General features: G+C 43.1%; 1 protein-coding gene across 1 annotated transcript in view; it reads right to left on the bottom strand.

The window, feature by feature from the left end:
* The window catches only part of DPY19L1 (dpy-19 like C-mannosyltransferase 1), a 139,051-nt gene that overhangs the window by 12,286 nt on the left and 98,818 nt on the right, over window positions 1–27,947 (bottom strand). The window contains exons 16-19 of the mRNA XM_075271215.1: window positions 10,664–10,735; window positions 9,565–9,626; window positions 4,323–4,347; window positions 710–829 (exon numbers count right to left, since the gene is read on the bottom strand). Coding sequence (XP_075127316.1) covers window positions 710–829; window positions 4,323–4,347; window positions 9,565–9,626; window positions 10,664–10,735 — 279 coding nt within the window. The remainder of the gene's footprint in view (window positions 1–709; window positions 830–4,322; window positions 4,348–9,564; window positions 9,627–10,663; window positions 10,736–27,947) is intronic.

Here is a 27,947-nt window from a genome sequence, read left to right on the forward strand (position 1 = left end):
AGTCATGCATGATGTTAAGGGGGCTGTCCTAAGAGACAGCAAACAGAGGCACTGTTTTCCTAATTACATCCTGGAAAACAGATTTGCATATTTTTCCCATAAGCCCCAAGTGGAGCGAAAATGGCTTGTAAGTCTCCATACGCCTGTAAAGGTGCACACTCCCTAAGGATTGTTATTATCCTCTGATCCTAAATCTCCATGCTGATCCTTGTATTCCACTTGACAAACAAGTATGATCTACAAAGAACTCAATTCGCAACAATCTCTGCCTCAAAATCTTCTTCAAATTCCTCCATGTCTAACAGTCCCTTATGTTTTACATGCTGTGCACAAAAGCAGTATTTTTCCACTTTAAGGTCCCAATTTGTTATATTGGAAGCAATGTAGTACTAGTTATGTAAAACCAAATACTTAAATGTTAAATTGCTACATTTATATAGATAACGCTTTCGGAAAGTTTATCAAGTGGGAACAAGTTACTTAAAAGTGTGTGGGGGGGGATAATGGATTAGAGAGAGATATGTTCAAATCAGGAAAATAAAGAATTGACAACTGACATTAATGTAACGTTATAATCCAAAGATTTTCATTTGACAGTCTGTGAAGTAGCTTTGTAAATGCATAATTACTACCGTAATGAATATCAGGATACAATACAAAGAATGAATACATAACACAATTAATAACATGCCACATAAAACAGCCTTACCGGTCTGGAGCATAACAGGGATGCCATTACACACATATGAGGGGTTAAAAATAACTTTAGTCTCATGATTAAAATGGCAAGGACAGCAAATGCCACAAGCTGTAATGCATGGTACACCAGCTGGGGGTAAAACAGACATAAAACAATATTTATTCATAATACCAACTTATACAAATTTCAAATAAAAAATGTATCACTGTAAATTACTTGTCATGTTATGTATGAACACCATGAAAATACTGATTTATGGGGTTAAAAAACTGAAATTGATGTAACTAAGATTCTAGTAGGTAGTCGCTCTTTGTCATATACAGGCCAAAGACAAACTTTATTTTACTATTGTGAAGGATGTGTTTGATTAATATTTTTGTAATATACTTTATTTTATTTCCTTTCAGCAGAAAATAGGCTCTAAAGTTTTTTTTTCTGGCAATATTGTAGGGGATAAACACATACTGTCAGTATGTACAGATGTAGTAGCTGCTAATCTGTGGGTAATTTCAAGGAGCGCTATCTTCCAAATGTGATTTTAATATGTAGCATGAACTGCTACATATTAAACTAAAACACAGGCTCTGTTTCAACTAATAATTCCCTTTTAGTGCTAGAACTGCAAGATTGGCTTTCATATGACACTAGAACCATTGTTATATGAGGTATAAAACTGGAGATACAGCTGTTTGAAAATATCTTCCCCATAGGCAACGGCTACATCTGTATATAATGGCTTTTTTGGCAAAAAAAAAAGAAAAAAGTCTAAATGTTACATGTTAGTCTATTGTAAAATATGAAATTCCTGACAAACACTGCTTTTTTCACATCACATTACATGTTTTGCATAAAGATGATGTGTGATGAAGAAAAAAGAAAGTTAAAAAAAATCCTGCCAAAATAGAACATACACAACATATTTTCTGATAGCCTTAGGCTACACACACACACACACACACAAATGTGCATGTATGAAAATGGCACGGATGTCAAACGGACTTAAAGTCCTGATTTTGAAAGATCTCTTCAAAAATGACAGAAAAATTTGGAATTCAAGCTCATGATAAGGCTTATCATACACAGTCCAGTCATATTAATGTGACCACCGACTACTTTTGACGTCAACATTAAATAACCAATCACAGAAGGCACGTATCATCAGCCATCTGGGTGCACTCATCATTGTAGAAGGCACAATGGATCAACACAAGTATGCATCTATCCTTACGGACCATGTTCACCCTTACATGCAAATTGTTTTTTCTCAGGTTGATGGCATCTACCAGCAGGACAATGCGACGTGTCATAAAGCAATGTGCGTTTGTGGTTCGAGAAGCACCAAGATGAGTCTACCGTAGTCCCTTGGCCAGAAAATTCCCCGGACTTGAACCGAATCGAGAATCTGTGGGACCACCTCAATCGGGTTGTTCGCGCCATGGATGCTGAACCACGTAACCTAGCACAGCTGACTACGGCACTAGAGTCAGCATGGCTCAACATCCCAGTGAACATCATGACAACATCCCTTCTCTTCCTGCACATCTTGCAGCGGTTCGCTCTGCAAAAGGTGGTTATTCTGGATTTTGACAGGTCACATTAATGTGTCTGGACTGTGTAGTTAGGAAAGGTTGCTGAAAACACCAGACATCCCAAAATGAATGATAATTACAAAACTTTTATTAGTTGCTGCTAAAATATTTACATCCAAACATTAAACAATAAAAATTTCCACACACAGTGGAGTGTTATTGCAGGCCTATCCAGAGATAACGGTTAGGACAGAACCTCTCCAGTCACTCAATTTATATTGTAGTGACTGAACTTGCAAGACTGACACTTGAATGCAGTTCCCTTCCAAATGCATATCCTGTGTAAAATATTTGGCTCATATGGCTGGAACCCAGTTTAAGAGAAAGCTGCAAAGATAGAGGGGTACTGTCTACCAGTATCCTCATAAGGCGCCCCTATACCTAAACCAGTCTGCTATAGATATATGCAGACCGATACACAGGATGCCGACTGAGGAGTCTTAAATCAATTGCTGTTTCCTCCATTGTACTACCTTCTATTTATTTATCTACATACAATGGGGCAAATTTAATAATGTGTGCCTAGAACGCGGCAAAAAAGTGGGAAAATTACATGTTTTTCAGGTTACTTTATTTTTTAATCTGACTAGCTCAACAAAGGGGCTTGGCATCGATGAAAAGAAGGCAAGGCCTAATGAAATTGTTCCCTAATTCTGGCATGAAATTTTTGTTACAACTAAGCCAGCCAACAGATGGTGTAAACTTTAAGACAGGTAGTCTGTGCCAGGTGGCATAATAAATCTGGACATAGGCTGTCTATCATTAGGTGGACAGTGTCAGGCAAGAGCAGACAAAAGTTGTAATTCAGAGCTCCAAATCGGAGGCAGACAGTGTCACAGCTCAGAATCACACCCCTTTCATGTTTCTGCCTGACATCTATCCACCCATCCATACATGTACATTATTAAGCGTCACGCGATAAAAGATACTTTCTGGCAGTGTACGCACCACTAAATTCATTTTAAAAATGGGGCCAAATATAGCCGATCACTGTACTTCAACCATCTCTAGCACTCTCTTAGGGAGCGTTCACACATGTAGGTTTTTTTCTGTCCGCTTGAAAAGTCGGACATCTTTACAAGCGGACAGTGAAGGACGGGCACGGAGTGCAAAAGAACGCGCCCGATCGCCATTTAAATGAATGACAAGTGTCACGGACACAGCTAGTGCCCGCTCCTAATGTCCGTGCCAGATTTTGAACGGACACTAGGAGCGGACACTACCTGTCGGACACTGACGGTAGTGTGAACGCTCCCTTAGAACTAAATAGAAAAGTGTGTCTGCCTGATCAAGGCTCCATTTAAAATGTGGGACAAAACACACCCATTCTTCTAATTAGTGGAGGACCCATTGCTCAAAACACCACCAATATGCAATTTACAGGGTGACAGGTCCTCTTTAAGGCTAAGGCCCCAAGTACCTGGCCACAGAAAAAAAACACTGCGGGAAAAATCGCGGTGGCAACACGTCACGGTTTCCTCAACAGCACTTTTTACAGACAGTCTGCAGAGATTTCCTCTGTAGATATTCTGCTTCAATTATACCTATAGGGAAACTGCTAGCAATTTTGGAAATCGCAGTGTGCCCGATGCACGTATTTTCCTCCACAATATATGGATGAGATTCTCTAGAATTCCATCCACTTTTCAGGAACTGTAAAAAGCTGCTTCTTTCCTTGGCGTTTGTGCCATGTGGTGCCCTGGCTAAAGGTTTTTTTCCAAGTACAAAATACCAAGTGACAAACCTTGACTTGATCAATTAAATTTTTATTTACTTATTTTTTTTTTTTAAATAATACATTCACCCGATCAAAAGAAATGGTTGAGAAAGTGAAAGGTTACTGCTCACTGTCATTACAAGCGCTAATATACATATAACTTTCTGGGAGCCATATCTATTGAAAGATTTTAAAGGGAGTATGAGGTATGCCATTTAGATTGATGTTTTTGTTAACTGGTTCTCTTTAAAGGCACGATAAAAATAAAGCAAATTTATTTTTAAACATGAAAGAGTTATGATGTGAATGCATTTACCTCTCCACTTGTGGAATGTTTCCAGCTAAAACAAACAAAAAAATAAAAAAATAGAAAACATATTTTAAATGTGCTACTCTGAAGTAAAGCATCACAGAATAAAAACAGACTTTTCTAAAATTGTGACAGACACATTACTATAATTTATTACATTTACATATACAAATAAATGTAATACTATTTGGGGTCATGTGTTAAAAGTATAAAAAAAATCAAATTATGTAAATTAAAATGTAGATTTTTTTTTCTTCGTATTTGACACATATATATATATATATATATATATATATATATATATATATACACATACTGTATATATATTATTTTGTATAATATGGTTAGTTCATGCATGCTTTCTTTTCTGGCGGGTGATAATTTTACTAGCAAAATAATGTTGCCTGCAGCTTTGTTTGTTTTTTCTGCCAAAATGAGGATTGATATGGAGGTTTTGATGCAGATGTGAATGTTGCCTAATCCGTGGAAGGTTACGGCAATTACTAGCAGGATTAGACAACAAAGGGTCTTGGGAAAAAAAAAAAAAAAAAAGTAGACATATAGGATGAAACAAGCTGAACATCTTATAAAGCTAGTCTAGCGTGTTCCCATGCTTTCATTGGACCATCAAATACTACTTCTATCTTGTAATCTCCCATTCTTTAGGGTCAGTCAATTGTAATAGTTAAGCTGGGAAACCCTACAGGTGACATGCCAGTTAACTGTCTTATACAAATAGAAAACAACAGTGACCAAAGGAAGAAATGAAGCATAAAATGTTTTTTTCCAATCCCTCTCACAAAGATAAGCTTCTTTAGAGGTTAGCTGACTCATTGCCTACGTGAAGTTTACTGATGATGGCAAAAAGAGGGCATCCCGCTGTCTGGTCATCTCTGATGCTCTATCAGGTATCCTCAAGGAACAATGATCATGTAACAGCAGTAGAGCTCAAGTACTTGGAGATGAAACTGCTCAAGGTATTATCTCCATCCCAACTGCTATTGGCATGCAGTTATTTAAGGACATTGGATATAAAAGGTAGAATAAGTTGCTCATCCATAAGTCATAAGGCTTAGAACAGTACGACTTGACATACAGGTCATGAAGCAAAGTCATTAGTCATTCTTTAATTAGCATAACAGGCCATTAACTCCACAATTTAGCATCATCTTCTTTTGTTAGATATATATTTCATCACATAAAAATTGAAATAAAAAAAAGGCATAGTTCTGATCCAGAGATGAATCCTATGAACTGCCCAATAGCAGAAGGGCAACTTCTGGAAGAGAGAGCAAAGCTGTACGAAAAAGCCCCTGCCATGAACAGAAAATATACTTATAGCACTATTAATTATGATATATGAGACAGATCATACGTCTGTTTTGCCCCTGTCTTTTTTCCATATTCCCTCAAACAAAATTATAAAACCTTTTTGGAAGATTAAAGAAAATTAGGGGACCAAGGAAACCTTTTGATCTTTTATGTGCATGTAATATGCTTTAATCTTCATACCATATTGACTGTGATTTAGGATACTTTCTACATCCTTTCCATGGCTATACATTTTATTAGACACCAGACAAAATGCTTCATAGTAAAGACTGGACAATTTTGCCTAAAAATAAAATCTTGTTTTTTCAAGCTTATGGAAGATAATTGTGAAAGATTTATTTAAAAAAAAAAAAAAAAAAAAAAAAAGAGAAAACTGAAAAAAAGTGTTTCACTTTCACCAGATTTAATTGGATGTGTTTTTAGGATGTGCTGAGCATGCTACATATATGTAAAAATAGAAGGTCTAATAATGCAACACATATTATGTGGCAACTAAGGCACAAGGCTATTATTGTTATAAAGACATTGAAATTCTCATTATACTATGTCATAACATAGCACTGTGACAGTCACAATTATGGGGGCATTGTGAGTGCCACCGTTATAGAGGTACTGATACTGGTACTGTGGTTGTCCTAACTATAAAAACACTGGGGCTAGGACTGTTATAAGGGTTCTGTAGCTACTATACACTACTTATGGAGGCACTTAGGATGGCACTGTTATAAGGGTACTGTGTTTGTCCTAATTATTGAGACACTAGGGATTACAATGTTATTGAGGTCCTGGTACTGTGGTTGTCCTAACTATAAAAACATTGGGGCTAGCACTGTTATCGGGGTTCTGTAGCCACCATACACTACTTATGGAGGCACTGTTATAAGGGTACTGTGTTTGTCCTAATTATTGGGACACTAGGGATTACAATGTTATTGAGGTCCTGGTACTGTGGTTGTCCTAACTATAAAAACATTGGGGCTAGCACTGTTATCGGGGTTCTGTAGCCACCATACACTACTTATGGAGGCACTGTTATAAGGGTACTGTGTTTGTCCTAATTATTGGGACACTAGGGATTACAAAGTTATAGAGGAAATGTAGCTCTCATAAATATGAAGTCATTGGATGAGGCACTGTTATAGGGATACAACTCGGGGCCGGAGGAAGCGTGAAAACGCGAAAAAACCTTTGCCTAGATAGTTGGTGTCTAAGGCATACTGCTGTAAGGTGTTTGTCCTGTTATGAGCCACAAATAAAGCAAGAGGATGTTTTAGCGATACATGAGTGACGCTTCGCTTTCTTCTATCTTGCCACTGTTATAGGGGTACTAAGGCTATTATAATTACTGGGGCAATGAGGTTAGAAATGCCATTCAAGAAATAGTCTATTTGCTTACAGACGTGTAATGAGAAATTGACGCATTTAATGAAATGATATAGCCCGATAATGTATAAATAGCACCTGCATCATCTTTTGTGACATACCCAGCTACACGGGTAATGTGAAAACGCTGGCTATAATAAGTGACTATTCAGCATGAATCATCATTCTGTAATAATCACTCGATTTAAACTTAGCATTGTACTACTGAGCAAGTAACTGCATTTCACTGAACTCTCCCGTAAGTAACCTTAGTAACTGCCCAACTTATAGCCCATACTTACCAAATTCTAACTAAGCAAACAAAAAACCCCGCAAAACAAAACAGGACATTTAAGATTCATCCCAGGCTTCTTTGTCCCACACATTTGGAGCAAAACAGCTGGCCGCTGGGTTTCCGTCCCCTGTCCAGTTTCACCGGAGTTGAAGACAGAAACCCGGCGGAATGCACAAACTGGACACCGGGTGCAAGTGTGAACGCCCCCTTAAATGTATTGTGTCCTCATTTTTCAATAACTAAATCAAACTGATGTGGTGTATATAGTAACCAGATTACTATACATTTAGCTTTCCCTGTAAATGAGTTTTCTATTTTATGTCTCCCTCATATTGCTCAGTAGAGTAGAATTTATTTTCCTCTATCACATTATGTACAGACAGCAAGCATGACACACACACCTGCAGTATGCACATTACAAACAACTCTGCTACACTAACACAGTCACAGTCAAGCTGCAGAGTCCACTTAGCACCAGGCTCCACTCCTGACTTAGGACAGGCTCCGACAAATAGGAGCTCCGGCAATTTGCTGTTTGAAGAGGCTGCGGTGCTCATAATTGCTGCAGACTCTTTCATAAATCGAAAACATGTATATATATATATATATATATATATATATATATATATATATATATCTAGCTCCATCCCAAAAAGTTTAGACTCTTGTGCATTTACATTTAAGTCTTTGAATGACAATTCCAAGCATATTCATTTAACATAAAAAGCTGACAAGTATAGGTTTCACTTTTTGGATGCTATTGTGAAGCGGAATAATTTGCTGTTGCAGACCTCCTCTTCTGACCGTAGGCTTAATAAGGATAGGATTCCTGATGGCCAATATTTACACATGAAGTGTATAAGAATAACATTCAGTAAAGAGGTCGCAGCTGTACATTTTATTTTTAAAGGATGCCATGTGTTTAAAGAGGATCTGTCACCAAGCAGAAGGTGCTAAATAACGTTCCTCAATAAATTTGCTGTTTCTATTTTTTTAAAATCTGCCCATCCATTCAAAAGATATGGCTCCAGGAAGACTGACTATAAACTAGCTCTGATTCCCCAAGTGGGCAGTAACATTATAAAAGCTTCCCGCCCACATGGAGAATCTTTTCTTATAATCTACCAGGGGCTGTATCTTTGGAATGAGTGGATGGATTTAAACAAATTGTTCATCTCTATTTGGTGACAGGTACTCTTTAAAGGGATCCTATCATTAAAACTTTTTTATTTCTGCCTAACACATAGGAATAGCCTTAAGACAGACTATTCTTCTCCTACCTTTAGAGGTTTTCTCCAGGCCGCCATTCTGTAAAAATCCGTCGGTATGAAAATGATTGTGGTGTCCCCAATGCTGCGAGAGAACTCTCCAGCGCTGCCTCCATCTTCTTCAGGAATGGGTCTTCTTTGCGTCTTCTTCCGACGCTGGCTTCAAACTTCTAGGCCTCGGGCAGCCGACTGCGCATGCCTGCCAGTCACAAGTAAATGGCCGCTTACAATACTGCAATTTTCTTGTGGCCGGCAGGCATGCGCAGTCGGCTTTGCCCTAGGCCTGAGGCCTAGAAGTTTGAAGCCTCCGCCGGAAGAATACCCATTCTTTAAGAAGATGGAGGCAGCGCTGGAGACTTCTCTTGCAGCATTAGGGATGCCACCAATGCTGTTTGAGTGCTGGGGCCCGCCCCCAGTGCTGCGAGAGAACTCATTTGCATACTTCCGAAAACTGGATTATATACCAAACCGCGGTGCGGAGAACACATCTAAAGGTAGGAGAAGCCTTTCTTAAGGCTATTCCTACATGGTAGGCAGAAAAAAAAGAGAGTTTTAATGATAGGTTTCCCTTAAGGCTCAGATTGACTTATCTGAATGTGAATTATTCAGCATTTTTTGTGACAAAATATATGTTAGCAGGTGGCAGCAAAAATAAAGTGCTATATGATATTTTCACAATCTATGGGGTATATATATATATATATATATATATATATATATATATATATATATATATATATATACACACACACACATTATATTATACCTATATAAAGGTATAAAATGATCTAAAATCTTTGGGCAGCAAGAAGTTTAAAGTGACACAATGTAGCCTAATAATGTTGAGTTTTTGGTAATTGCAGCTTTTATTGTGCGGTGTAAATGAAAAATAACAGTATGTTTAAGCTTTCATGTGCACATACATTCAACATATTTCTTTCATATATGGTTTATTAAACTGTTTGAGGGAAAATAAAAGATAGAAACATACCTTTCTTTATCGTGCCCCCTGCTGTTGTTTTGTCTACTAGATGAAAGTATATCTTGAAGTGTCTGAAGAAAAAAATAAAGCAAATTGTGCCACATTAAAACATGAATCATTTTAATCATGGAGAGTCGCCAATTTCTATGCTGTCAAAAGAAAAATATCTTGCATTAAAGCAAAAGTCGCAAAGGAAAAATATAAAAAGATAATTTTGATGGTTATAAGCACTTGCTAGTGCCTTTTAACCATGTCACTCCTGGTACATTCAGGCATTCAATAATTTCAACAAGTTGGATATAGACAGACTGAGTTACTGTGCAATATTTTGTGTTAACATTTTATTGTGGGCCATCTTCCCTAAATAATGACTAAAAATGATTATAATGCAGGACTTGACACTATAGTCATTTATCTAAATCACTGTATTAGCCAGTTGTGTTGTTAAGTTGCCCCATAGACGGGCCAAAGTCCGTGCTGCCATAGCAGGAACTAAACTAGCAGGCACTGCCATACAACTGAGACATAACACCATAGAACAGGGGTAGGGAACCTTCGGCTCTCCAGCTGCTGTGAAACTACAACTCCCAGCATGCTCCATTCACTTCCATGGGAGTTCCAAGAACAGCAGAGCAAGTGTGCATGCTGGGAGTTGCAGTTTTGCAACAGCTGGAGAGCCGTACGTTCCCTACCCCTGCCATAGAAATTCTATAGAAATTGTTGCTTGCTGCTGAACTGAAGATGGCAACCAGAGGAAGGAAGCACAATGTCTTCTAGCTTAGTGCAGAGGGCAACACAGACTTCACACACAGCCTCGGTAGTAGGTTAACCGCAGAAATGGTTAATAAGATTATTTAGAAAAATTATTACAGTTACAAGTGATGCCTTATGATCATTTTATTATGAATTATTAAAATATTTTAGAATATTTGGTAACTGTCTATTAATCCATAATACTTAATGATGCAGCAACGTCAGGTCTCTATTATGCTGAATAAAAGCATTTTTATATGAGCATTCACATTTTGTATATCAAGCCTATAAGAAAGTAATAGACTTGACTCTGATTTGTTTGTACCTTTCTAATCCTGCTATGGATACTACTTACCCGCACACATATGGTTAAAAAGACTAGGGTTACTACAGGAAGTAAAACGGTCTTTAAATATCTCCACGGTGTCTAAAATAGAAAAAGAAATATTCTGCTTCAGATAAATACATTTCCTAGAAAAACAAAACAAAAATAAAAAAAACACACATATGGCCTAAATTCAAGAGAATGTGAAACCAGGAGCTTATCCTTTCATATAGTGCACTGAACATGTTATAATAATGGAATTTATAGGAAGAAGTAGACCATTACTGGAGCGTACATTACATTCTATGCTTTCTAGGGATGGCCTTACAATACTTAGCAATACAAGAATTGTTGAGCCTTATAGAATTAGAAAGAATCTCACACATTTACAGTAATAATTGCACTTTACAAGAATCTGAACACTGGAGCCATTAGTACGACAGGCAATTTTTATATTCTTTTTCCAGTCATGCACTAGAAACTACCCAATGTGTAACGGGTACAAATGACCAGTTATCAGGATCAAATTATTTTTTAGACAAAAAGGTCACAAATTATGATGATATCCATTTATATGGTGATAGTAAACCAATCTAAAACATGATACGTAATAAAAAAAAGATTCCATCAATAAAAAAGTATGGATCTGGTACACTGATATTGTGTTTCTACTCTATACTAGACTCTAGGTCAGCGGTTCTCAACCTGTGGGTCGCGACACCAGCGGGGGTCGAACGACCAAAACACAGGGGTCGCCTAAAGTCATCGGAAAATACATATTTCCGATGGCTTTAGCCCAGGGGTCCTCAAACTACAGCCCGTGGTCCACATTTATCCGGCCCGCCGCATGTGGCCTGCACGCAGTCGCCTGAATCGTTCACTAACAGGGAATCCGATTTCCCGTTAGTGAGCGGATCGCTGCTTTCAGTTGTATGTGCATTTGCACATACAACTGAAAGCTGTCAGTTTAGGTCGCCCGACTGCGGCCTACACTGACTACAGAGTGTGACCTTTGCCCCCGACGCAGGCGCGATAACGTCATCGCTCCTGCAGTCTGAAAGATGAGGAAGCGCCATGGCGGCTCTTCATGGGTAAGTATGATAGAGTGTGTGTAATTGTACTGAGGAGCAGATAATACAGTGTGTGTGTGTGGGGGGGTACTGATGAGCAAATAATAAAGTGGGGGGTACAGAGGAGCATATAATAGTGTGGGGTTGGGGAGGCCGTATTTGAGGTGCATATAATACAGTGGGCTGGGGGGCATACTGAGGAGCATATAATACTGTGGGGTGGGGGGTGTACTGAGGAGCATATGATACAGTGGGGTGGGGGGACGTACTGAGGTAGATATAATACAGTGGGGTGGGCGGCGTATGGAGGAGTATATAATACAGTGGGGGGATACTGAGGAGCATATAATACAGTGGGAGAGTACTGAGGCACTGTGTGGGGGGGGCATACTGAGAAATAAAATTATTTTTTGGTTTGGGGTCACCGCAACATGAGGAACTGTATTGCGGGGTCACGGCATTAGAAAGGTTGAGAACCACTGCTCTAGGTACTATAGGTGTCAATTTTTGCATGCTGTTGAGGAGTGGGATAATTCACTGTTACAGGTCTCCTCTTCCGACCCTAGGCATCTTAAGGATGGGTTCCTGGTGGCCAATATTTGCGTATGAGGCACATATGTTCTACAGATGAAAAATCTGAATCAGCAGCCTCTGGTGTATTAAGAGAGGATGTAGAAGCACTAAAAATATAACTTGTCACAAATTATTATTATTTTCCAATTCTAAACATCAGATTGATAACAAGGTGAGAGAACTTATAAATTTCCATTCACAGTGGAATTTGATAAGACAAATTCAACTGATAAGAAAACAGAATAAATCCCCCCTTCTTCCTGTTCCGTGAGATGGGGGATGAGCTAATTCATCGGTGCCTGGAAAAGTTGGGGCATGAATTGTTTTATCTCCACCTTGGAAAGCGGTATTCCTGATGGCCTCTGAGGTTAACTACAATCACAACCCACCCTCTCCTAGGCTTAAAGGAGCCTGGCAATGACAGAGTCTTTAAAGGGGTTTTCTGGGATAAATGGAAAGCCATACTAAGCCAACATAAATAATCAAAAATGTATATTTACCCATATCCCTGCGGCGGTCATGTGAGAGACGTGATAGTCACTACTACTCCTCCCATCCACTCTATCATACTTACCTTCCAGGCTTCTTTTTACAGGACAAATCCTCCTTTTTTTTCTAACTGCCACCGCTTCTCCAAGTGCTCTGCGTACTGCTGCCAATAATCCTCCTCTAAAGCGCAGCTCTCACGCCTGCACAGTAGAGGGGGATCATTGCTGCAGAGAAGAGCGCAGCACTGGGAGAAGAGCGCAAACCTGCAGAATCAGTTAAGAAGGAGGGGCTGTTCCGCAGGAAGAAACCCGGAAGTTAAAGAGGTAAGCATTAAAGATGAGCGAACAGTAAAATGTTCGAGGTTCGATATTCGTTTTGAGTAGCCCCTCAATATTCGACTACTCGAATCGAATATTGAACCCTATTATAGTCTACGGGGGGGAAATGCTCATTTCAGGGATAGGCAACATTCGATCAAATTATACTTACCAAGTCCATGAGTGAGGGTCAGGCTGGATCCTCTGAGAAGTCTTCTCTGTGCAGCGTCCCTGCGGCATCTTCCGGCTCTGAATTCACTCTGCCAGGCATCGGGCCTGGGCAGAGCCGACTGCGCATGCCCGCACTACAAGCGGACATGCGCAGTCGGCTCTGCCCAGGCCCGATGCCTGGGCAGAGTGAATTCAGAGCCGGAAGACGCCGCGGGGAAGCTGAACAGAGAAGACTTCTAAAGGTAGGAGAAGAACCAGCGTTGATTGGCCGACTGTATAGCATTCGGCCAATCAATGCTGGTTCTGCATCGAACTTTTACATTCGAATAGCGAGTGGTACTTGATCGAGTACGAGTATTTTGAATACCGTAGTATTCGATCGAATACCTACTCGATCGAGTACTACACTCTCATCTCTAGTAAGCATATAATTTGGCCGGGGGTTGGGCTGAGTAGGTAGGGAAGGGCTAGAACTGAACGGGATAGCTAGGGAGTCAGTGTATAGGAGGAAGGAGGGGAGTAATAAGGTGAGAGGGGTTATTGTGGAAGCTAATTATATATTTGGATAATTTTATGGATGGAGTAATTTTATTGTATGACGTTATCAAACTAATGGACATTTTCACCCACTCTACTGTCCTTACGGATATTGAGCTTTATTTGTGATGATTTCAGGAAAAGTGGATTATTGACTCACATTTTGTTGCTATATAGGGATTGTTAATATAAAACAGCAGTAAAAGTAGCATCTCAACTTAAATATATGGCTCAGTGGTTAGCACTGTAGCTTTGCAGTGCTGGAGTCTTGGGTTCGAATCCTGCCAAGCACAACATGTGCAAGAAGTTTGCAAGCACACGGACACCATTATAGTCTATGGGGTCCGTGTGCTTTTACAGCACAGCGCTTGCAATTGCAACTGTATTCTGACCGGGAGGTCTCCATGCAGACTCTAACTGGATGGAACACATATGCTAATGTGAACCAGGGGTTATAGTCAAAAAAGAAAAAAGGGGCTTATTGGGCTGTCAAGTTAACATTACCAAAGAGTGTCCCTGCTGGTAAAGAACGGATGACTTACTCCAGCGACTACTCAGAGCACTGAGTGGTTATGTGCTCATCACTGCTTTGGACTTGAGGAGTCCCAGCATGTTAAGTAAAGGGGACCAGGGCTGCCAACAGAGCACCACGGTCAGAATTTTTTTTTTCACACCCACCCTGGCTATACCTGAGGTTGCTCCAAATCCAGGACAACTCCTTTAAGTACTAGTATTATTGCATACAGTGGCTTGCAAAAGAATTCATACCACTTTAACTTTTTCTCATTTTGTCACCTTACAAATACAAACTTTAAGGGGCTCTATCATTAGCTCTAGTGATCTTTAACTAAGCATATATTTGCATAGCCTTTAGAAAGCTATTCCAGACATAAATTATATTAATTCTCCCAGTTGTTTTTGAATTAGCCCGCTTTTATTGATAAGCTAATTAGCCACCACAGAGCATCGGAAGTCTCTGTGATTCTCTCTGAGCACTGCTTCTGTGATATGTGTAAACAGGAGGAGGTGAGAGCTCCTGCTCTCACCTCCCCCTGTGTGTAATTTAGTCTCAGTATAAATACACCTGTCATGTGAAGGCCTCAGTGGTTTGTTAGAGAATAGAGATGAGCGAACACTAAAATGTTCGAGGTTCGAAATTCGATTCGAACAGCCGCTCAATGTTCGTGTGTTCGAACGGGTTTCGAACCCCATTATAGTCTATGGGGAACAGATACTCGTTAAGGGGGAAACCCAAATCCGTGTCTGGAGGGTCACCAAGTCCACTATGACACCCCAGGAAATGATGCCAACACCTCTGGAATGACACTGGGACAGCAGGGGAAGCATGCCTGGGGGCATCTAACACACCAAAGACCCTCTATTACCCCAACATCACTGCCTAACAACTACACACTTTCCACATTCAAAAAAACCTCTATCAAAGTGGGAAAATACCTGGAAACCTTCTTTACTCCCCAAATGGATGGACACAAACCCCAATTTAAGCTCAACAAACAGTAACAACCACCCCTTTAAATCACGTTCCCCATGACAACCACAAATGGAATAGGCAATGGGAATTCCAAAAGCCCTCACCCTTAACTGTCATTTTGAGTGTGTGTGTGTGTGTGTGTGTGTGTGTGTGTGTGTGATGTGGTAAGACCTTCCAAAATTCACTTTTCTAGCCCTTAACATGAGCCCTTCCAAACAAAGTTACATGACCTTAAGCTGAGCTACCAGCAGAGATTGAGGCCCTTGGCATGAGTAGAGCCTTGCACCAGCAGTGTTTTTGGCACTTAGGGTGAGTTGAGCCTTGTACCAGCGTGTGTCCCTTAACATCAGGCGGGCCCTAAGTTCTGCGCTTTGCACAAAAGTTCCACATTAACTAGGCTGAATGGTACAAAGATTAGTAGGCCCGAGAACCAGGAACAGGTCTTGCAATGGCTGTCGGATAACGCTTAAAGCACATTGTCCACCAGCCAGTCAGCCTCTACCTCCTCTTACCCAACAGTCTTGTCCTCCTTCCACCCAAAATTCCCAATCTTCTCAGAACAATAACCCCAACTGTCCCTGCTCCCCAGAGCTGTTCTCCCTTCCTTTGACTGTACCGCAACCTGCCCCTCCATTTCGCGATTCCACGGACCTAACAGACGAGTATCTGTGTCCAGATGCTCAAACACTAGAGTCTCCTCCATTCCATCTCCGGTCGATTTGGTGGCGGATGACCAGCAACCCACCCTCATCGACGACGATGAGACGCAGTTGCTGTCAGGGCAGCCAGTTGACATGCGCATTGTGCAGGAGGAGGAGGCGAGACAGGAGTTGGAAGAGGAGGTGGTGGACGACGAGGACACCGACCCCACCTGGACAAGGCAGATGTCAAGCTGGGAAAGTAGTGTGGATGTTGAGGCAGGTGCAGCACCAAAAAGGGTAGCTAGAGGCAGAGACATGTCCAGAGGCAGAGGTCAGCTGCTTTGCCGAAGCCAGGCCACACCCGGAATGTCCGAAGATGTTCCCTTTTGTACCCAGCCCAGAAAAACTCCCCCATCGAGGGCACGTTTCTTGAAGGTGTAGAGTTTTTTCAAGGAATGCGCCGAGGACAGATATAGTGTCGTCTACACAATTTGCCTCTCGAAATCGAGTAGGGGCCCTGAGAAGAGCAACCTGTCCACCACTTCAATGCACCGTCATTTGGAATCCAAGCAATGGAATCAGTGGCAGGCAGCAACGGCAGGACAAACGTCGCCCGCCGTTCATGCCACTGCCTCTGCTCACAGTGCTGGCGATGCACTCCAGAGGACGAGCCAGGACATCACTTCATCTGCCTCCGCCACTTTGTTGACTTCTCCCTCATCCTCCCCTGTTTCTGTCTTATCTCCTTCTCCTGCACCATCAAAGGCACCATCAGGCGCTTCTTTACAACAACCCACCATCTCTCAGACATTGGAGCGCCGGCAGAAATACACCGCTAACCACCCACCCACGCAAGCCTAGAACGCCAACATCGCTAAACTGCTGGCCCAGGAGAGGTTGGCGTTCCGGCTTGTTGAAACTCCCGCCTTCCCGGACCTGATGGCAACTGTGGCACCTCACTATGCCGTCCCTAGCCGTCTCAACTTCTCCCGGTGTGGCGTCCCCGCCTTGCACCAGCACGTGTCACTCAACATCAGGTGGGCCCTTAGTTCCGCGCTTTGCTGCAAGGTCCACTTGACCACCGACACTTGGACAAGCGCCTGTGGTCAGGGATGCTGCAGTGCTTATCTTTAATGACAGGCAGGGTGAATGTGGTGGAGTCTGTTCCCCGGGTGCAAACTGGGGTGGCCTATCTCCTCTCCCAGGCCAAAATTCATGGCAGGAGTAGACTGAAACCCTACGACGCTGCAACCTCCACCACAGCTACTAGCGGCAAACGCTAAAACACTGGTGTGGGGAGACGTCAGCAGGCGGTGCTGAAGCTCATCAGCTTGGGGGACAGACAGCACAGTGCCTCCGAGGTCAGGGATGCCATCCTGGCTGAGATGGCATTTTTTTTTCCCTGCTACACCTGGGGCCTGGCATTTTTACGCCTGTGATAATGGCTGGAACCTGGTAGCGGCTCTGGAGCTTGCCAGCCTCCAACACGTTCCATGTTTGGCCCACGTCTAACCTAGTGGTGCAAAGTTTTTTAAAAACATACCCAAATGTACCGAAGCTACTGTTGAAAATGCGGCGCTTGTGCGCCCACTTTTGCAAGTGCACAGGAGTCGCTGCTAGCCTAAAAACACTCTAGCAAGGCCTACATCTGTCCAAACACAGGCTGTTGTCCGTCATTCACACACGCTGAAACCCTACAATACCATATCTTGAGCAGGGTGTGTGAGCTGCACAGACCTTTGATGGAGTTCCATCTACAAAACCCAAGGGTTCCTCAAAGTCAGCAACCAAAGTTTCTGCACCATGAGTTTCCAGGGGTGGCAGAGTTATGGCTAGGGGAAGAGGCATGGATAGGGATGATGTCTAGGGGCAAAAGCAGTGTGGATGTGGAGGCAAGCTAAGCAGGAAAAACTGGGGGTACAATCTAAGGCATGGACTGGGGTGATGTCTAGGGGCAAAAGCAGTGTGGATGTGGAGGCAAGCTAAGCAGGAAAAACTGGGGATACAAGCTAAGGCATGGACTGGGGTGATGTCTAGGGGCAAAAGCAGTGTGGATGTGGAGGCAAGCTAAGCAGGAAAAACTGGGGGTACAAGCTAAGGCATGGACTGGGGTGATGTCTAGGGGCAAAAGCAGTGTGGATGTGGAGGCAAGCTAAGCAGGAAAAACTGGGGGTACAAGCTAAGGCATGGACTGGGGTGATGTCTAGGGGCAAAAGCAGTGTGGATGTGGAGGCAAGCTAAGCAGGAAAAACTGGGGGTACAAGCTAAGGCATGGACTGGGGTGATGTCTAGGGGCAAAAGCAGTGTGGATGTGGAGGCAAGCAAAGCAGGGAAAATGGTGGCTAGAGGCAAAGGGATGTCCATAGGCAGCAAGGGCAAAGATGCAAAACTCTCCCGTTTCAAGAATTTTCCTGACTTGTTTCCCCACAAAACATTCCTGGGAGGAGGGCTGAAACACCACCCTCCTCCTCCTCCGCTGTTAGATTTACCCCAGCTACGAGCTGAAAACGCTGCAACACTGGTGTGGGGAGACGTCAGCAGGCTGGGCTGAAGCTCATCAGCTTGGGAGACGGACAGCACACTGCCTCTGAGGTCAGGGATGCCATCCTGGATGAGATGGCAATTTGTTTATCCCCGCTGCCCCTGGGGCCAGGTTTTTTAGCTTGTTGGAGGGCTCTGGAGCTTGCCAGCCTCCAACACGTTCCATGCCTGGCCCACATGTTCAATGTAGTGGTGCAATGATTTTTAAAAACATACCCCAAATTAGCTGAGCTAAGGGTGAAAGTGCGGCACTTGGACACCCACTTTCCCAAGTCTACAGTACCTGGAGCTAGCCGCAATACACTCCAGCAAGGCCTACATCTGCCTGAAGCACCTACTGTTGTGCGAGGTCACCACACGCTCTAACCCTAGATACCGTATGTTCAGCAGGGTGTGTGAGCAGCAGAGACCTTTGATGGAGTACCAGCTACAAAACCCAAGGGTTCCTCAGAGTCAGCTCCCTCACTTTCTGCACCATGAGTTTCCATGGGTGGCAGACTTATGGCTAGAGGCACAGGCATGGATAGGGGTGATGTGTAGGGGCAAAAGCAGTGTGGATGTGGAGGCAAGCTAAGCAGCAAAAACTGGGGGTACAAGCAGCCGGTGACATCATCACTGACAAGCACAGCTGTCTGTCAGCTGACAGGCTGACTTTCACCAAAATGAACAGACAATGGATAGACTCATCATATACATGTCAGTTACATGACAAATTTAGTGCAATTTGCAAGTCCAAGATGGTTTGGAGATCTGCGGAGAGGAATCTCACCACCTCTTGCGGGTGCCATCATTTGGAAGGCAAGCCCTGGGCTCAGTGGGTGAGAGCAAGCGCAGGATAATCGTCGTTTGGCCTGGCGGCCACTGCCTCTTCCACTGTTGACAGGGCTGGCGCTGCAGTCCAGACCAGGAGCCAGGACACCTCCACATCTGCCTCTGACACTTTGGGGAGTTCACCCTTATCCTCACCTTTTCCTGCCATTTCTCCTTTTGCCCGCGCCATCATGCGCCTCTTCCCAGCAACTCCCCATCTCCCAAGCCTTTCATTTCATGCTAAAGTACAGCGCAACCCACCCACATGCCCAAGGCTTCAACGGCCTCATCTCAAGAAATCTGGCCCAGGAGATGTTGGAATCCCGGCTGGGGGACACTCTGCCCTTTTTGGGCAGAGTGTCTACTGCGCCACCGCACTGTGCCGTCCACACCAGCACTTTCCCCCAAACATGAGGCGGTCCCTAAATTCAGCGCTTAGCCCTAAAGTTCCATGTGACCAGTTACGAATGGACAAGTGCATGCGGACAGGGACGCTACCTTTCAATTTGGGCACAGTGGTTGAATGTAGTTGAGGCGTGGACCGGGTCGCAAAATGTGGTGGCCTGACTTGTCTCCCCACACAACATTCCTGGGAGGAGGGCTGAAACACCACCCTCCTCCGCTGTTAAATTGACCCCAGCTACGAGCTGGAAACGCTGCAACACTGGTGTGGGGAGACGTCAGCGGGCCGTGCTGAAGCTCATCAGCTTGGGGGCCAGACAGCACACTGCCTACAAAGTGAGTCATGCCATCCTCGATGAGACGGCAATGTGGTTTTTGCCACTGCACCTGGGCCCAGGCATGTTGTCATGTGTGATAATGGCCGTAACCTGGGATTGGCTCTGTAGCTTGGCAGCCTGCAACATATTCCATGCCTGGGCCACGTTTTTAACTCATTGCTGCTAATCTTTTGAAAAAGGTACCCCAATGTTCCTGAGCTACTGGTGAAAGTGTGGCGCTTGTGCGGATAGTTTTTAAAGTGTATAGTTGCCGCTGCTAGCCTCTATGCACTCCTACAACGCCTGTACCTGCTGGAACAACGGCTGTTGTGCGACGTCTCCACACTGCTGGCACTAAACATATCATGTGTTGAGCAGAGTGTGTGAGCAGCACAGACCTTTGATGTAGTTCCAACTCCAAAACCCTCGGGTTCGTCAAAGTCAACTCCCTCAGTTGCTCAACCATGAGTGGCCATGGGTGGCAGACTTATGTGAAATCCCATCCCATCCATTGCACTGGACACGAAACATTAGCATGCGCTCAGCACAACTTCGGATATGGCAGATGCGTTAAGCAGGGTGCAGGGTACAACACAGACCAGGCCCGAGCACCAGGAACAGGTGTTAGAAATACTGCAGCATCTGCCATTTCCTTCCAATTTTGGGGTTTTGGACCCGCCACCGACTTGTCTGGACCTAAGTGGGGATCATGAGACACAGTTGCCATCAAGGCAAGCTGTGGTCATGTGCGGTTTGCAGTAAGGGGGCAGTGCGCAATTGGAAGAGGAGTTGGTGGATGACGAGGCCACCGACCCCACATGGACAGGGGTGATGTCTAGGGGCTAAAGCAGTGTAGATGTAGAGGGAAGCTAAATCAACAAAAAACCTGGGTAGAAGCAAAGGCATAAACTGGGGTGATGTTTAGGGGTGAAAGCAGAGTAGATGTGGAGGGAAGCTAAGCAGCAAAAACAGTGGGTAGAAGCAAAGGCATGCAAAACTCTACCCTGTTGGAAGACTTATTCCTAGGTCTGGAACACGTTAATGGCCCCCCTGGACAAATTACTGCCACTCAGGGGCCTAGTGTCACCAGGAGGGACAAGTATAGGCGCATGTTGTGGGAATACCTGGCCGACACCAGCTCTGTCCTCTCCGATCCCTCTGTGCTCTACAGCCTAAACTTATTTTCTCATCTTTTTTTCTGAACTGCACATCTCTTGCCTGCTTCCTTTGGGATCTTAGAAATGGTGGTCCACTTCCACAGATGGTAACTTCAATAGACAGTGTAACGGGAGTAGCTGAGGGATCGCTGTCTTAACCACTTTTTGGCACAAAATTAACTTCCAAAGCCAAATATGGTGCAAGTATATGATGCAAGGACACCTACACACCTATCTCTGACACATTGGGGAGTTCACCCTCATGCGCCCTTTTGGCCTGCACCATCATGCGCCTCTTCCCAGCCACTCCACATTTCCCAAGCTTTTCATTGCAGGCAGAAGTACAATACAACCCACCCCCATGCCCAAGCCTGTAACAGCCTCATCGATAAACTGCTGGCCCTGGAGATGTTGGTGTTTGTTTATGCTTCTGGAGACCCAGGCCTTCCGTCAGCAGATGGCAGCTGGGGCACCTCCCTATGCTGGGCCTAGCCGTTACTACTTCTCTTGGTGTGCTGTCTCTGCCTTGCGCCTGCATGTGTCCCATAACATCAGTCAGGCCCAGAGCTCTGCGCTTTGCTGCAAGGTCCACTTGACCACCGACACATGGACAAGCGCCTGTGGTCAGGGATGCTGCAGTGCTTATCTTTAATGACAGGCAGGGTGAATGTGGTGGAGTCTGTTCCCCGGGTGCAAACTGGGGTGGCCTATCTCCTCTCCCAGGCCAAAATTCATGGCAGGAGTAGACTGAAACCCTACGAAGCTGCAACCTCCACCCCAGCTACTAGCGGAAAACACTGTAACACTGGCATGGGGAGATGTCAGTAGGCCGTGCTGAAACTGATCAGCTTGGGGGACAGACAGCACAGTGCCTCCGAGGTCAGGGATGCCATCCTGGCTGAGATGGCATTTTTTTTTCCCTGCTACACCTGGGGCCTGGCATTTTTGCGCCTGTGATAATGGCTGGAACCTGGTAGCAGATCTGGAGCTTGCCAGACTCAAACACGGTCCACGCATGGCCCACGTTTTCCAACTTGTTGGTGCCATGTTTCTTTGAAACCTACACCATTGTGCCTGATATACAGGTCAAAGTGGGGCCATTTTCGTAAGTGAGAACTAGCCTCTGCTAGGCAGAAAACATTCAGAGCACACTCCTCTCATCTTCGCACCGTTGGCTGGCGGAGGAAGACGAGGGGGTTGGAGTGGCATCTGATGTCCCTATCCCACACGAGGCTAGAGGGTGCACTTCAGTGCATCCCATTGCTTCACCACAAATGGTGTGAAGGGGAGTGGAAAATGGAGGAAATGGAGAGTGACCCTTACAGTTGGGGCCAGCAAAGGCATGCCAAGTAACACACTGGCACACATGGCTGACTTCATCTTGGGTTGCTTTTCAACACATATTTCACATCATGAAGAACAAATAATACTGGATTTTTTCAAGCCTCGAACCCCGGTCTAGGTCTAATGTCTGTTCCTTTCTTATATTAGGGGAGAGGGAAAAAAAATTACTTCAGTGATACGTTTAGCGTACATAGACTGACTATTAATGTGTATCCCACTTAGTGTTGTTAGGGTTACACACCGTCACAACCTGGCTAAAGCTTCTATAGCTGTTAATAAAGTCAACATAACTTTACGGTATCCAAAAAGACAGCTGGTACCGACAGAGAGCAAGACAAATGTCACCCAAAGCTGTGAGCTCTGAACACCCACAGTGACTTTGGCGTCATCATCATTATAAGGGAGCGGGTGGTAATAAATAACTTGGCAGTGCCTAAAACCCAAAAAGCTTATACAACTATATTTACATTAAGATACACAAATGAAACTTTTCAGTAGCATGTCATGAGACAAGCTGATAAGCTCTTCCTTTGTGCAGTGCTATTTGAAAGTTAAACGCTGCCTTTATTTTAATTCTGGAGAAGGTGCAGACATTAGATTTAGAACATGTTGTCTTCATTGTCCAAATCCTCTATATAGGTAACGTGTTTTTCGGGCCGAGCTGTCTGGGAACGAGCTGGTGCAGCACTGACAACCTGGGTGAATATGGCAAGAGCCTGAGATGTAGGGTGAATGAATCCCCAAATTATTTGTGGAATTCCCAGTGAGACAATGGCACTGTATACCAGTATTAAAAATTGTGGGTGCACATAACCCCCATATATTCTTTGAATTCCCAGTGAGACAATGGCACTGTATACCAGTATTAAAAATTGTGGGTGCACATAACCCCCATATATTCTTTGAATTCCCAGTCAGACAATGGCACTGTATACCAGTATTAAAAATTGTGGGTGCACATAACCCCCATATATTCTTTGAATTCCCAGTGAGCCAAAGGAACTGTATAGCAGTATTAAAAATTGTGGGTGCACGTAACCCCCATATATTCTTTGAATTCCCAGTCAGACAATGGCACTGTATACCAGTATTAAAAATTGTGGGTGCACATAACCCCCATATATTCTTTGAATTCCCAGTCAGACAATGGCACTATATACCAGTAGTAAAAATTGTGGGTGCACATAACCCCAATATATTCTTTGAATTCCCAGTCAGACAATGGCACTGTATACCAGTATTAAAAATTGTGGGTGCACATAACCCCCATATATTCTTTGAATTCCCAGTCAGACAATGGCACTATATACCAGTAGTAAAAATTGTGGGTGCACATAACCCCAATATATTCTTTGAATTCCCAGTCAGACAATGGCACTGTATACCAGTATTAAAAATTGTGGGTGCACATAACCCCCATATATTCTTTGAATTCCCAGTGAGACAAAGGAACTGTATAGCAGTATTAAAAATTGTGGGTGCACGTAACCCCCATATATTCTTTGAATTCCCAGTCAGACAATGGCACTGTATACCAGTAGTAAAAATTGTGGGTGCACATAACCCCCATATATTCTTTGAATTCCCAGTGAGACAAAGGAACTGTATAGCAGTATTAAAAATTGTGGGTGCACGTAACCCCCATATATTCTTTGAATTCCCAGTCAGACAATGGCACTGTATACCAGTAGTAAAAATTGTGGGTGCACATAACCCCAATATATTCTTTGAATTCCCAGTCAGACAATGGCACTGTATACCAGTAGTAAAAATTGTGGGTGCACATAACCCCAATATATTCTTTGAATTCCCAGTGAGACAAAGGAATTGTATAGCAGTATTAAAAATTGTGGGTGCACGTAACCCCCATATATTCTTTGAATTCCCAGTCAGACAATGGCACTGTATACCAGTAGTAAAAATTGTGGGTGCACATAACCCCCATATATTCTTTGAATTCCCAGTCAGACAATGGCACTATATACCAGTAGTAAAAATTGTGGGTGCACATAACCCCAATATATTCTTTGAATTCCCAGTCAGACAATGGCACTGTATACCAGTAGTAAAAATTGTGGGTGCACATAACCCCCATATATTCTTTGAATTCCCAGTCAGACAATGGCACTGTATACCAGTATTAAAAATTGTGGGTGCACGTAACCCCCATATATTCTTTGAATTCCCAGTCAGACAATGGCACTGTATACCAGTATTAAAAATTGTGGGTGCACATAACCCCCATATATTCTTTGAATTCCCAGTCAGACAATGGCACTGTATACCAGTATTAAAAATTGTGGGTGCACATAACCCCCATATATTCTTTGAATTCCCAGTGAGACAAAGGAACTGTATAGCAGTATTAAAAATTGTGGGTGCACGTAACCCCCATATATTCTTTGAATTCCCAGTCAGACAATGGCACTGTATACCAGTATTAAAAATTGTGGGTGCACATAACCCCCATATATTCTTTGAATTCCCAGTCAGACAATGGCACTATATACCAGTAGTAAAAATTGTGGGTGCACATAACCCCAATATATTCTTTGAATTCCCAGTCAGACAATGGCACTGTATACCAGTATTAAAAATTGTGGGTGCACATAACCCCCATATATTCTTTGAATTCCCAGTGAGACAAAGGAACTGTATAGCAGTATTAAAAATTGTGGGTGCACGTAACCCCCATATATTCTTTGAATTCCCAGTCAGACAATGGCACTGTATACCAGTATTAAAAATTGTGGGTGCACATAACCCCCATATATTCTTTGAATTCCCAGTCAGACAATGGCACTATATACCAGTAGTAAAAATTGTGGGTGCACATAACCCCAATATATTCTTTGAATTCCCAGTCAGACAATGGCACTGTATACCAGTATTAAAAATTGTGGGTGCACATAACCCCCATATATTCTTTGAATTCCCAGTCAGACAATGGCACTATATACCAGTAGTAAAAATTGTGGGTGCACATAACCCCAATATATTCTTTGAATTCCCAGTCAGACAATGGCACTGTATACCAGTATTAAAAATTGTGGGTGCACATAACCCCCATATATTCTTTGAATTCCCAGTCAGACAATGGCACTGTATACCAGTATTAAAAATTGTGGGTGCACATAACCCCCATATATTCTTTGAATTCCCAGTGAGACAATGGAACTGTATAGCAGTATTAAAAATTGTGGGTGCACGTAACCCCCATATATTCTTTGAATTCCCAGTCAGACAATGGCACTGTATACCAGTAGTAAAAATTGTGGGTGCACGTAACCCCCATATATTCTTTGAATTCCCAGTCAGACAATGGCACTATATACCAGTATTAAAAATTGTGGGTGCACATAACCCCCATATATTCTTTGAATTCCCAGTCAGACAATGGCACTGTATACCAGTAGTAAAAATTGTGGGTGCACATAACCCCCATATATTCTTTGAATTCCCAGTGAGACAATGGCACTGTATACCAGTATTAAAAATTGTGGGTGCACATAACCCCCATATATTCTTTGAATTCCCAGTCAGACAATGGCACTGTATACCAGTAGTAAAAATTGTGGGTGCACATAACCCCCATATATTCTTTGAATTCCCAGTCAGACAATGGCACTGTATAGCAGTATTAAAAATTGTGGGTGCACGTAACCCCCATATATTCTTTGAATTCCCAGTCAGACAATGGCACTGTATACCAGTATTAAAAATTGTGGGTGCACATAACCCCCATATATTCTTTGAATTCCCAGTGAGACAATGGCACTGTATAGCAGTAGCAAAAATTGTGGGTGCACGTCACCCCAATATATTCTTTGAATTCCCAGTCAGACAATGGCACTATATACCAGTAGCAAAAATTGTGGGTGTATATAGCCCCAATTCTATTGCTAGGGGACTTGCAGGGTATTTCTGAGGTGAAGGTGGGGGGGCACACCGTTGGAACGGGGATTTGGGGTGTATATATGGGGTATACGGGAATACACTGTCAGTGTGTTCCATTCAGGATCCTGGGAAAGCTGGGTTGCGGCGATTGAGCCCGTCAGTGCCACGTTACACTGACAAGCTTCTCCCTGGAATTGAAGTTATATGTAAGCCCAATATATTCTTTGAATTCCCAGTGAGACAATGGCACTATATGGCAGTAGCAAAAATAGTGGGTGTATATAGCCCCAATCCTATTGCTAGGGGACTTGCAGGGTATTTCTGGGGTGAAGGTGGGGGGGCACACCGTTGGAACGGGTATCGGGGGTATATATCGGGTATACGGGAATACACTGACAGTGTATTCCATTCAGGATCCTGGGAAAGCTGGGTTGCGGCGATTGAGCCCGTCAGTGCCACGTTACACTGACAAGCTTCTCCCTGGAATTTAGCTCTTATAAGAGCTGTTGGTTGTCTTCTCCTTCCTATCCTAGCCTGTCCCTGCCTACCCAGAATCTAACCCCTAGCTAACTGGACGGAAACCTCCGTCCTCGGTGAATTGCAAGCTCAGAATGACGCGAAGCTGGGCGGCGCTGTTCTTTTAAATTAGAGGTCACATGTTTTCGGCAGCCAATGGGTTTTGCCTACTTTTTTCAACGTCACCGGTGTCGTAGTTCCTGTCCCACCTACCCTGTGCTGTTATTGGAGCAAAAAAGGCGCCAGGGAAGGTGGGAGGGGAATCGAGTAATGGCGCACTTTACCACGCGGTGTTCGATTCGATTCGAACATGCCGAACAGCCTAATATCCGATCGAACATGAGTTCGATAGAACACTGTTCGCTCATCTCTATTAGAGAACAAACAGCATTATGAAGAAAAATCTCAGTCTCTAGATGTGCAAAGCTAGTAGAGACATTCCTCAAAAGATTTACAAAGAAAACATAATATATTACTGTAATCCAAATAATTATTAATAAACAAAAGTGAGTACAGTTCAGATATTGATTGTTGCAAATATTTCACAAATCCAATGAAGATGACACTTCTAAATCATAAACTGACAAAATAAAGGCACTCAAATCACCTTTCTTCCCCATACTGATGCTCGGTTTGAACTGCAGGAGATTGTCTTGACCATGTCTACATGCCGAAATGCACTGAGTTGCTGCCATGTGATTGGCTGATTAGAAATTAAGTGTTAACGAGCAGTTGGACAGGTGTACCTAATAAAGTGGCCAGTGAGTGTATATGTATATATATATATATATATATATATATATATATATATATATATATATATATACACACACACATGTATATCACTAACTTTATCAACGGCACATCTTTCTAGTATAATGGTATATGTATTTCATTTAGTTAAAAGTAGCAGTCCCCCCCACATTTTTATCCGCCAGCCGATTAGGAAAGTACATGGCGTAAATTGTAGTGAAGTTAATCTTACCAGTAGCTACCGTATATTTGTGATTTATCCACTGATGAGCAATAAGACGGAGTTT

The sequence above is a fragment of the Leptodactylus fuscus genome, chromosome 4, assembly GCF_031893055.1.
Source record: "Leptodactylus fuscus isolate aLepFus1 chromosome 4, aLepFus1.hap2, whole genome shotgun sequence".
Classification (NCBI taxonomy): domain Eukaryota; kingdom Metazoa; phylum Chordata; class Amphibia; order Anura; family Leptodactylidae; genus Leptodactylus; species Leptodactylus fuscus.